Genomic DNA, 12,482 nt, shown 5'->3' with positions numbered 1-12,482 from the left:
ATGGTCATTAATCGGCAGAATTAATTTTTTATATGGGAATTTTGTGCAACAAGGATTGTATTATCTGACGTGAAAGGCACTATTATAAATGTCAATTTGTATCGCATTTTGTATTACAATGCAGAGAGTGTGAAAAGAATATTCTTAATTTATTCAGCTTGCATCTACATGAGGGGGAAAATGCTGTATGTGTTATCATAGTTATCACCAGGACATAAAATTGTGTTAATGGATCCTTAATGAGTGATTTGGATCTAAGCATCCCCCTAGACTTCTGGTGAGTGGCTTTGTTCACAGTTTCTGAAGAATCAACATTGTTTTTAATGAGCGAGAAACCTGGCCTGATTTTTGGGGGAGGTCAAACAGGTATAGGATACATGAAATCCATCACCACACTGGTATGCAAACCAAACTGAGTTCCGAACTGAGTTCCTTGTATCCCACCTATACATGGAAATTCCAGAGAAATTTATTGGAATGGAAGGCACACTGTCTCCATGGAGGGATGCATCCTGCTTACCTAAATCTAGAGAGGACATTGAAATTCTTTTAATTCCATACTCAATTTCACAGTCAAAGTTATTCACTGAATCGGACTATTCATATAACTGGATTTGCATTGAGGCAGGTCACATTTCAATACCATATGATGTGCATTTCTGTATTTAAATGCTACTTTCTATTTAGTTGATTTAAGTGATATTCATTGTGGAGTCCTGTAGCTCAGTGGTTAGAGCACTTGCTTTGCAAGTGAGAGACCTGAGTTCAATTCCAGGCACAAGGCGAAACCTTGGGCAAGTTTCCTAACTCCACACAGAGCCTAATAATAATCCCTCCAAAACCAAAAACAATAATAAATTGGTCATTTTCATTCTACGACTCTTTGTGGGACATTGCTGTGCGCAATTGGCTGCCGCGTTCGCCCACAAATATACAGTCAATTCACTTTACAGTGTGTTCTGTGAAGCGCTTTGGGACGTCCTCCCGATGTGAAAAGCGCTATATCAAATGCAAGGATTATTATTAATAAAGAGCGTTGTTCTTTAAATGATATTTGTTAATTGCGTTTGTACAAATGTTGAGATCATATGATTCACTATAATTTGTAACATGGTAAAAGAAGTGATGTCATTTTCTAGAAATGTGTCGTTAAGTTTAAAAAGAGTGATCCTAATTTTAGACTTTACTGTAAAATGCAGGTGATTCTGTAGAACGTAGTGATTTGGGACTATGCATTTATGTGATTTAGTTAATTAGTTTTATATGAATGGTCATGGGGAAAATTATATGATAAACTGAATTAATTGTGTCTATGGTATTCAATTAACTGATCTACATTCATTAGATTAGGCAAACTATTTGGAGGTTCTAAATTCCATTCAATAAATAAATTATTCAAATATCCATTATTCAATTAATAATAATAATAATAATAATCCTTGCATTTGATATAGCGGTTTTCACGTCGGGAGGACGTCCCAAAGCGCTTCACAGAACACACTGTAAAGTGAATTGACTGTATATTTGTGGGCGAACGCGGCAGCCAATTGCGCACAGCAATGTCCCACAAACAGTCGTAGATTGAAAATGACCAATTTATTATTGTTTTCGGTTTTGGAGGGATTATTATTAGGCTCTGTGTGGAGTAAGGAAACTTGCCCAAGGTTTCGCCCTGACCTGCCTGGGATTGAACTCAGGTCTCTCGCTTGCAAAGCGAGTGCTCTAACCACTGAGCTACAGGACTCCACGATTAACCAAATTTGACAGTATTGGGTCCAGGTTGGCAAGAGCCAAGGTTTGAGCCAAGAGTGTGTGGTCCTCCTGGAGTTTAACCAGCTGAAACTGAATATCTTACCATTGAGAGAGAGAGAGCACTGGCAAACTTTCCCGCTGCTTGACCAGCTTGGAGTATCCTACCCCTTAGGATTTGGCTTATCGGAGTTAAAGGAAGCTGAGAATGACTGGTCTGCCCTTCCAAGTCCTGCCGATGATCCAAGTTGGCTGGGCTGTCATCAGCAGTGCCCTGGAGTACTGCCTAGCTCAGGAACTGGACTGCAGTGAAACAGTCACAGGGGTTTGATTTGATTCTGACATTTTGTTGCTAAACCTGTCCTGTGAAGCCAATTCAGCCTGAAATTATTCCCAGCCTTGGAAACAGTAATTGAACCGTAGTTTACCAGAGTTTGCATTTTAAGGCAGTATTTGGTGAAACAGGATTGAAAACCTGGTCATACAACTGAGAACAATCTCACGCTAAAAGCAAATGTGGGGTTGTTCAAAAGATGAAGAGCCTGTGGGTGAAACATTCTTAAGAGAGTCAATCTCAAATCTATCTTAAAGGACACATTTTGACTATATATTCTCTTTCTCTTGCCCCCTCCACCCGTATTGACTTCATCCCACAGAGAGAAAACACAGAGAGTTTGGGGCCCGTAACAAATCTGTGCCTTGACCTTCCCCAATGCTGCTGTTAACGCCTCAGTTTCGCTTTTCTCATTGTTGGCAGCAGAGCTCAGGCCTCCAAACTGGAAAATCTGTGCATAGTTTTTCAGTTCACCCTGAACAATATTGTTCCAAACTTTCTCCTGTAACACTTGGGATTTGCTCACATTTGCAGTGATATGGATCATGTTGAGCCATGATATTCAGCACCTAACCTAGTCCTCCCAGGCCCATTACTTTGTTTGTTCAGTGGATTATACTTTGGAATCTGAGCTGCTTAGTACACCTTTGTTTGCATTATCAGTAACACTGTGATGGTTAATGAAACCACAAAGATGAGGATTCTTTCTGTAAAGTACAACTATTTAGAAAAAAATGCTATCTACATTCTGGCCTTTGAAACTATCAACATTATATTTGGAAATGTTCTGCTTCTGTCATTCTGATCGAATGATTGCTCATCATTATATAATGTCCATCTCCTTAACTGGTGCATGTGAAGGAGTTAGCTCCGTTTTAGAAATCTTAGTTGTCAGTTCATTTGGATGTACCCTTACATCATTCCAGAAACCTGTGTAGAAAGAATATCCTTTCCAACTTCAGGTAAGCCATTTTTGCTGATTTGGGTCTGATATTCTTTTCCCCTCTTGTTTCTGCTCAAATTCATGGAAATTCTACAGTTAAAAATGTTTCTAACCATGATTTATTGAGTATGTCAAGTAGGTCATTTGAATGCTTTGTAGAGTCTTCTTCAAAATATCTTTTAATCCTGCATGCTTTATTGCCTGGTGATCATCTTCCAGCTCAGCCTGCTAATCATCCTTGCCTCTCTTCTGTTATGTAAATTATGCTAGTTCACCTGGGTTGTATCTTCATCAATAGTATTCAGTTTCCTTCAGAAGTGTATGAGAGATCTGTATGAACTGGATGAATTTAAGCCTTAACTATATGGGATCAGACAATCTACACATTTGTGCCAGAGATGGATCTAATGTGCATGATGCAATTTCTAGTTCCACATTTATTCTTCACAGACTTACAGGGTGAAAATTGATTACCACTTGGCTGTGTACCTCAGTCTTGGTCTGTAGCTAAATTCCAGGCTGCTTCTATACTTGATCATACAGTCATTCATATGCTGAAATTTCTTCAGAAGACACCTCCTGGTCAATTTGTGTTACCGAGCAAAAATGCTGCCAAGATAAGTAGATGGGCTGTTCAATGTAACACTTGAGGAAGATGGTATTGCATTACTCACTCACACAGGCTGGTGGATAGCCTTTCATTTTTTGGTCGTCATCAAAAATTGGTGCTTCTAAGTACAAGTGCGCCGTCATTGTGAACCAGGAGTTTTGTATGTTTGATGATTGGGAATCTCCTACGTTTGAGCTATTTGGAGGGCAACCACGTATGACTGGTAAAATCACAGAGTGCAGAGGACGAAAGATTTCTTCTTTATTTAGAAAAAGCAGACAACAGCTGGAGGTTTTCATTCCAAACTGTGTTATTTCACAATACAATTATCCTTGTTTGGAATGAAGAAGGCAAAAACACAGCAGCAGATGAGATGTCTTGAGTTAGCATCAGTCCTGATATTGCGTCGTTGCTATTTAGAGAACGAGCTGTATGAACTGACTGGTTACGTTTTTATACAATCTTGTGTTTGAGTTATGAGACGAGCCTTCCTTGCTTGAACAACATATTAATTATGTTCTGCTAAAGTCTACTCCAGGAAAACTCGATAACTACAGCGAATCAATACATTTTCTGTATTTGACATGCTAAACGGAATATGACTTTGATACTGCAGGACAAAGTGTGCACATAGTATGAAACAAACAGTTAAATTCGACTTCAAGATTATCTTATTCATACCAAATTGAAAGGACCCTGTTGAAAATTAAAGAATAGGTCCAGTGTCAGAGAAGCAGTGAGATGGTCATTTGTGAAGGTCTTGGTGTTTACACGCAGAGGCTGCCTGAGCAGTCCAATCTTCTCATGTGCTGCTTATGGCTCCCTCGGGAATTCTCTGTGACTGTCCATGGGTAGGTCAGATATATAGCAGCAACAGCTAATGGCTTTCACTGTGCTACTCTTGATAGAATTTGAAGATATTTCTTCTGCAGCCCCTGTAGTTACTGAAGATGAATGTATACAGTGTTTACGTTGTGTGCACACTGAGCATTTAAGTATTTTTTAAAAATACAGTAATTGAAATCCACCTGTTTCGATAAATATATATTTACCATGTGTGCATTTGTTTGCTTCACATAATAGCAATAAATGGTTCAGTAAGAACTGCTGCTCTGATAAATATTTCATGGAGCTCACAAATGAGATTTTAGTTGTGATAAAAACCTGTCTGTACTTTGTGCAGTGGAATGCATGCTGGGGAGATGCTGAAATTCCCACTGAGAGTGGTGGAGTGCCTGTTAACATACACTCTGAGATAGGTTGCTCCTTTGCTGATCTAAGATTCTTCTGGGGGTTTAGGAAAGGTGTCCAATCGTCTTCCCAGTGAGAAGCATGCAAAGGTTAGCAAAAGTGAGTTTAATGATCCTTTCCCACACTGCTGAAAGAGGATTGCACTTGCGTTAGATGCCAACTGGGAAGGGTAGCTGTGCTGATTAGTCCACCATATTGATTGGAGTGCACAGGTAATCTCTTGGCTATAATTGTCTCCATATGGAATAGTGACTATTGATTGAAACTATATTCATAAGCCATTTATGGAGACTGAAGCTAGCTGTGGCTTTGAATGGTTAATAGGTATGGCTGCATTATGTTTAATAAAAAAACATCTTTGTGTCTGCCTGACTCTCATTTCTCATTTGTGTTGGATAAGTTTACTAAAAACCAGGCTTTGTCATTGGGAACAGTGGATCTTAGTTTTGCATGGATTTGGAAGAGAAGATCTGAATTATTCAATGTGTACAGTAATACAAATGTTTTAAAGAGACCGTGTTAGGACTGTGTTATCGCCAGCAATGGCTAAACATTTTTGAAATGCTTGCTGAGCTTTCATTCACAAAAAATAAATCTGGAGTAGTTGGAATAACAATAATGTCTAAGTTTCTTAACATGTTTGGATTGAAATGCTCTGTACCATTCTAGCACAGGGAGAGAGCACTGTTTGATGCTGAAATGAATCAGTGTTAAGTAATTGTCGCAAAGACTTACTGCAATATGGATACTTTTAGGAAAAACAATCAAGTGCGATGCAAGGATAGTTGGAGCAAGCTAATAGTTAATAGCAAAGTGATAACTCTGCCTTTTTGTCATCATGATAAAAGTGTGTTTGAAAATATTGCTTGTCCTGCATTTGGTCTTGGCTTGCAATGCTCTAACGCAGTTGTTAAATTGAAAGTGTATTTTAACTTGCAAAATGTTTTGCCTTTCATATAAATATTTGACTTCACTAATTTACCATATTGTGTGTGTATGTCTAGTCCATGAATATATTCTTTCCAGTGTTTAATTATTTTCTTAACTATGTTCCTTTGAAGCATTCATTTTAAGAAAACAGTTCTTCAAGGAAATATTATTGTTCATAATAAGTAATATTATCCTTGCCTTTTCTATAGCGACGTATCACGTTGTCAAGATGTCGCAAACCACATCATGGAATTTTCCTGTGATGTATAGTGACTGTGTGTTTGTAGGCAAATGATGCAGGGGATTGTTGACCAGGATCACAGGAGAAACTGGTTTCTCTTCTTAAATAGTGTCATGGGATGGATCTTAAACATCCACCAGAACTGATTATTGAGAGCTCGGGTTTTTAACATCTTATCCAAAGAACGACATCTCTAACAGTGCAACTCTCCCCAATGCTGTATTGAAGTGTTAGGTTAGATGTGAATTCAAAGTCCTGAATTGGGACTTGAACCTACAACCTTCTGACTCAGAGACGAGAGTGCTACCAACTGAACCAGACTGATGCCCTTTGTAGTGACAGTATTTATAGGCAAACGTGGCAGCCAATTTTTGCCTTGCATTGAATGTTTTACGACCATAAACTGCACAAATATTGAGAAATCATTTGTTTTAAAATTTTAAATGAACTATTTCAATTAAACTTGTGATATGTACCTGAATATTACAGTTAGAAATGTGTAATATTGCACAAAATGTTATCTAGCAGCAGCTTAGACACTTAAGGGAATTAAACACACCTGCACTTAACCATACAGATCAAAATGGAAAAGGGTTTAATTTAGGAACCTAACCATGTAGTATTTATTCTGTATAATAAGGCTGCCATGATGGATAGCTTCATTTTTCCTCCTGACAGGTTAAATTGCACATTTATCTTGCCCTGGGCAACTACCAGTATTTCATCGGACCCATCCCCAGATGGATTGCAATTGTGTTTTGAGGCTGCCTCTACCTAACTGGTGACTTGTGTGGATTAGTGCAGTGGTAATAAAACACGAGTTTACTACAGATCTGTGACTTGTTAATAACTACAGACAGTTTCCCCACCCCTCTTTATCAGATTTCAAACTCAAAATTTGTATGAGTATCCATTTCATGTTTTTATCTTTTGAATTTCTTTTTAAAATGTGTGTGCAGAGCAAAGCTTTCTATGGGAGTGTAAATGTATTAAAACTGTTCTTATCTGTTCAGAATTGTTCAAAAGGCAGGATGCATGTTTGTTTATATGTTTGTGTGTAAAATACATATTTATATATTTCTATGGTCCACCACTATAACCCAAATCCACCAAAAGTGCTAGGTGTAAACGTGGCTGTATCATATTGAGTTGTTTTTGACTGGTGTATGGTGTACTCAATCCAAGGTCCTGTGTTCATTTTAATAATGTGATTGAAAGTGATGCTGTATAGTAGATATTAACATTTGCTTTCTGAAATTGTGCAAGAAACTTTCTGAGATTTGGGTGGAATTTTCAGAATGAGATGTTTCTTGCTTCAGAGCTTTGTTAGGTGTGCAGTAGTTTACCTTTCAAACTGCAGGTTAACAATTCAATCAACATCGCATCTGAGATGGGGAGAAATGGGTATTCTAATTGATCTGTTTAACATTTGCATCAACAGAAATATTAGGACATCGTACTCCTATTGAGGTTTAAGTGTGAAAATTAACAGATACATTGTGTTCACATTCGCTGTGTTGAAAATAATTTTTCGAAATGGCAGCTCTGAGCAAAGCTGGTTGAGGTATCCATTCCATTTTGTTTCTGCTGTCTGGTCATTTAAATGAGAAAAGCACAATTGAAATCTTTACAATCCAAATATTAACCAACATTTTTGTTCAATATATGCAGCAATTTTTGCTCTTGATTTTCTTCAATTCAGTAGTCATTTAACCCGATCTCTTGAGGCACAGTTCGATTCTAACAGTAAAAGATTAACTTTATCATTCATCTGGTTGTCAGGCTTACTAGTGAAGTAACATATGCAGATGTTCTTAACTGGGACAGCAGATTGGTGAGAAGCAGCAACTGGAGTTAGAGTACATTTCTCTAAATGTTTGTGACAAAGTGCAGGTAGAGCAAAGCCACGATTATTTGAGAGGTATATCACAATAATAGTGCGATTAAACTGAATGTTGGAAATCTGAATTACAAATCCACAGGAGGTCAGTCAGCATCCATACGATTGGTTAACATTTTCAGCTTTGAGATTTCATCAGGACCATTAAATTAACAATACTACTAGAAAAGTTAATATATCCTTAAATGTTAAATTATCTTTCTCTGTTAGAATATTATACTGCTTTTGTACTATGGAAGTGTTGAATAGTTGATTTATTTTTTCGTAATGACAACCAACTTCTTAAATATCTGGTTACATGATTAAAACCCTTAATAAATGGAAGAGTAGAATTGAAAAGAAGAATCATTTTGAAATGTAACACCCATTCTCTACGTTTGCAGGCTGCAGCAGTGTGTACACCATCCAACGATCTAGCAAAGGTTCAAGAAGTAGCAAGCTGGCTATTGGAAATGAACCAGGAATTGCTGTCTGGGGGCAGCAAGAGGCGTCGAACTGGAGGATCCCTCCGAGGTAATGCCTCCTTAAGTCATGGAGAGGAAGAGCAAATGAACAGAGTAGTGGAGGAACAAGAGGAGCACTGTGTGAGGAATGCTGATGGAAGTGGAGCTGAAGCTAGCAGTAGTACCAATAATGAATCCCAGGTTGATGGAGGGGAAGGTGATGAGGAGGAGGAAGAGGAGGAGGAGGAAGAAGAAGAAAACAACAACAGAGTTATAGCAGAGGATGAGGAGGATGGTAGAAACAAAGAGGAACAAGAGGATGGTGAGGAAGAGGAAGAAATGGACCAAGAAAGCGATGACTTTGAACAATCTGACAGCAGTAGAGAAGAAGACAGCACAAATGGAAATGATGTAACTGATCCAAATTACAATGTTGATATTAGCACACAGCAGCCCCTGCCACTGCTGAAGAATCAGGTAAGAAACTTTCTGTTTTATGGTTGGGAAATGTGATGAGAAACGCTGACCATGCATTTTTTTTAACGTCCTTTCTAATATGCCAATGAGATTTTTTTGCATAAAGCGCCTCTATGAAATAAGAAGAGCATTTTGTGATGTAAGGGTGCCGTGTAGATGTAGGATTAATGGATCAACTCGGAAGGCGATTCAGGTGCTAATGTGCTGAGAGGTACCAGTGACCGATTGGAACTTACTATAAAGGGTCTGTACATTAACAGTCTTCTTATTCTGTTACTGAATTTATTTACTAAATTATCATTATCAAAATTAATATCATCACAATTCTTTTTATAGTCTTCAACATGATTGATAAAAGTTGTCTTGCATTAGGTGAAGACCTGTGTAAGTAGTAAGTGGGACGTCCTCCCGACGTGAAAGGCGCTCTATAAATGGAATCTTGTTGTTGTTGTTGTTGTTGTAGTACAGTGGTATGAATGTGTGAGATTTAAGCATAATGTGATTTGCACTAATTCTGTTTGTTGTATTAACACCGGCTTTTTGATCTGTTTATTTTCTGAATATTGAAGAATTTTGTCTTTTGACTGTCCTAAATATGAATTAAAATTATCATATAGAAATTGATTACAGTAGACACACCTTGAAGGAGGCAGGAAAATGCTAAATCGAAGAAACTCTGGGATGGAGTTCAAGAGAGTGGGGGCAGACACTCTGAAAGCCCAACCACTGATGATGGGGTGGGAGACATGACGCAGGCCAGTCTGCACTGAGTGGAGGGAGCACATAGGTTGGTAGGGTTTGAACAGGTCGCAGAAGTAGGGTGGGACAACACCATGGCAGAATGTGAAGGTTGGGACGAAGATCTTGAATTTGATCGGCTAGGAGATGGGAAGGTTGTAGAGTCAGGAGAGAATGGGGACTGATGGTACTCATTTCTGGGGTGATCCTCATGCTGTGTCTAATCTGTTATTGAAATACTCAGTTCAGTTCCTAAGGCTTTGCGTTGTCTCCTGCTAAAATTCTCAATTTTACACACATTGTTGTTGCTTGGATACATTTTCCATTTTGTCAACTGGAACATTTGCATGTACACTTAATAATCTCCTTGCAGTCTGACTCCTTTTTGAAAGATTTGTGTAAGAACATGCCCCTCCATGGTTAAGATTGCCATGAGCATTGTTCACATTTTTCTTTCCGGTTCTGGTATACAGTAGAATTTCATTTCGGAGCTGGGAGAAGCAGCATGGAATTTTGTTAGCATTTCTCACATTCCTGTTTTCAGTTGTTGAGGATGATTGATTAAAGAAAACGCTGCACACTGGTCAAAGTAACCTAGGTTTCTCCTGGAATATAATTTGTCCACCAAAATGATTTTCCATTTTTTACTTCTAAAAACTTGCCACCCGGAATTGCCTGCATTTTGACGTTGATAAACTAACAATTACAGGTTGTAGATTAGTATTATTATATGGTAAATTTGTGATTATTATTTTAGAAAATTGTGATGCTGAATATAGAGCACATGATATTAAATTGTTCTAAATTTATACAAGTAAAAAATGTTTCACATTCTTGCCCACCTCAGTTTTCTATGCACCATTAAGTACTGTTTTCTCCCTGGTGAGATTTTCTGTTGTCTCCGTGGAGCGCACATGGCCAACGAGTGCATTTACGTGACCTGACCTCGCATGCATGCAAATCCTGCCCTGAATGTGGATGCTAAGAAGTGCTCATAGTTCAGTTTTGTTTTCAAACTGTCTGAGGGGAAGTGGTTGGTAGCTTCATGCTCATTACGAGCAGCCTCAGTAACCGATGGCTTAGATCAATAAATGTTTTGTGTTAAGGGAAAATGTCTACAATTAAGGGTATGAATTTCTGTTCTAATCTTCATTTTGGAATGAGAGTAGATCTGATCATTATTGCATAGAATCCAACAAACATTTGTTAATTGCTTTCTTATTTGTGTCCTTCTGAAAGTGCTTTTAATAGTATTCATCAAGTTGAAGGCTGCCCAATATTCACATCGAGAAGCATTTAATCATGGCTTGAAGTACAGTTGACGCAAGGCAGGCAATCCCATAGTCTATTAGTATCCTTAATTAAACTTTGAATATGTAAATCATATATTCAAATTGTTTCTTGATGCTGAATTAATGTTGACTTGTGTCATAATCTTGTTGAGAATTTTAGGTTTTATTTTGCGTAGGCATGGTTGTACAGTATGAGTTTGAATTGAACACCATTGACATATTTACCCAACACCAAAATCAACATTGAGTAAGTAACCTTGACAGATTTGACAGCTGGAAGTGCAGCTTATGGAGGCTTGTAAGGTTAACTTGCAGTCAATTATGTTTGACCCCCTTCCCCCACTCCCCCCAATTACTGCAAGGGAAAAGGAGCTCCACGGAATTTTCTTTTGCTGAGTTATGAATTGTGCAGCAATTGCTGACCGATTGATATGTGGGCTGGACAAATGGCAGTGCAAGCAGTGTCAAATATACTATTTGGCCTTTGTCCTGCGTGTCAGAATGGCAGCTGACATTGAACGATGAGGAGATTCAAACAGTCTCCAATGAACCTCGGCATTTGTCGTGTGTTGTCTGAGATTGGAACTTCAAATTCGTACCGTCACAAGCTCTCCTGAACTCTTATTGTTAAAAACAAACTGATTGTAAATCAGCACAGGTGTAAACGTTTTTTTTTTCTCTCTCTCTCTAACTGCAACTGGACCTAACTTGGGAACTTGAGAGCTGTTTCATTTATATTTTAGTAAATGGGGAACAAATGGATGAAGAAAATAACCATCTTACTGGTATGTTTCAAATTGTCTTCCAGAGCTGAGTCTGAAACCAAAAGAATTAATGGGTCGAAGCCATACTGCTAAAGCATTTATGTATCTAACTGAGAAATTTGTGGTTCACTGTATTTGTTTCCAGGATTTCCTATTTGGAAAGGTTCGCAGAATAATTGGATCATCATTGAATCTACATTACATTATTGATTGTGTGTGTATATGATTGAGACTACTTTATAACCAGGTTTTGAATTTGTCTTTTATTATCTATTTGTGCTATAAGTGTGGAATTTGCAATACTGTTAAAGTATTCTCTTGAAGCCAGTTAGCAAGACATCGCATTGAGAACAGTTGGTATGACTTTTTCTAACTTCATTTTTGAAACTCTTAGAAGATGTGTGTTCTGTTACATTGTTGTCTCTGATTTTTTTAGAAGTGCATTTGTGCAACAGTACACCAGTCCTGCCAGCTTTTAGTGTTATGTTTATAATGGTGTTGAGTACAGAGGTGACAGAAGAAACATAGTACCGTCACTGTGAACTTGAGCCGTTAAAGCCTTCTTCCTACCCCCCCATCCCACACCCCCACCCCACCTCCTTCGTTTCCCCAGCCATCAGAGAGAGAGATGCAATCCTCTGGACATGTTGCCCGTGTTAAATTGAAAAACTTATTTAAAATCGAGACTCACACTTCCACCTCAGTGCTGAGTTTCCCCCACGCCCACTGAGGTCTACCTGCATGAATACTGTAGCATTTCACGCCTGTTGTGTGAGCCTCCAGTAATATGTCTGAGAGTTGAGGTTATCA

The 12,482-nt window shown here is 38.3% G+C and overlaps 1 protein-coding gene across 5 annotated transcripts in view; it reads left to right on the top strand.

The window, feature by feature from the left end:
- Positions 1–12,482, top strand: part of fbxw7 (F-box and WD repeat domain containing 7) — a 162,587-nt gene that overhangs the window by 69,398 nt on the left and 80,707 nt on the right. For all 5 annotated transcript variants that reach the window (XM_007904012.2, XM_007904010.2, XM_007904008.2 and 2 more), the window contains exon 2: positions 8,342–8,878. In XM_007904012.2, coding sequence (XP_007902203.1) covers positions 8,411–8,878 — 468 coding nt within the window. In that variant the 5' untranslated portion in view covers positions 8,342–8,410. The remainder of the gene's footprint in view (positions 1–8,341; positions 8,879–12,482) is intronic.

The sequence above is a fragment of the Callorhinchus milii genome, unplaced genomic scaffold (genome assembly GCF_018977255.1).
Source record: "Callorhinchus milii isolate IMCB2004 unplaced genomic scaffold, IMCB_Cmil_1.0 Scaffold1, whole genome shotgun sequence".
Classification (NCBI taxonomy): Eukaryota; Metazoa; Chordata; class Chondrichthyes; order Chimaeriformes; family Callorhinchidae; genus Callorhinchus; species Callorhinchus milii.
Note: the sequence above shows the minus strand (reverse complement) of the source record. Positions and strands in the feature narration are given on the sequence as shown.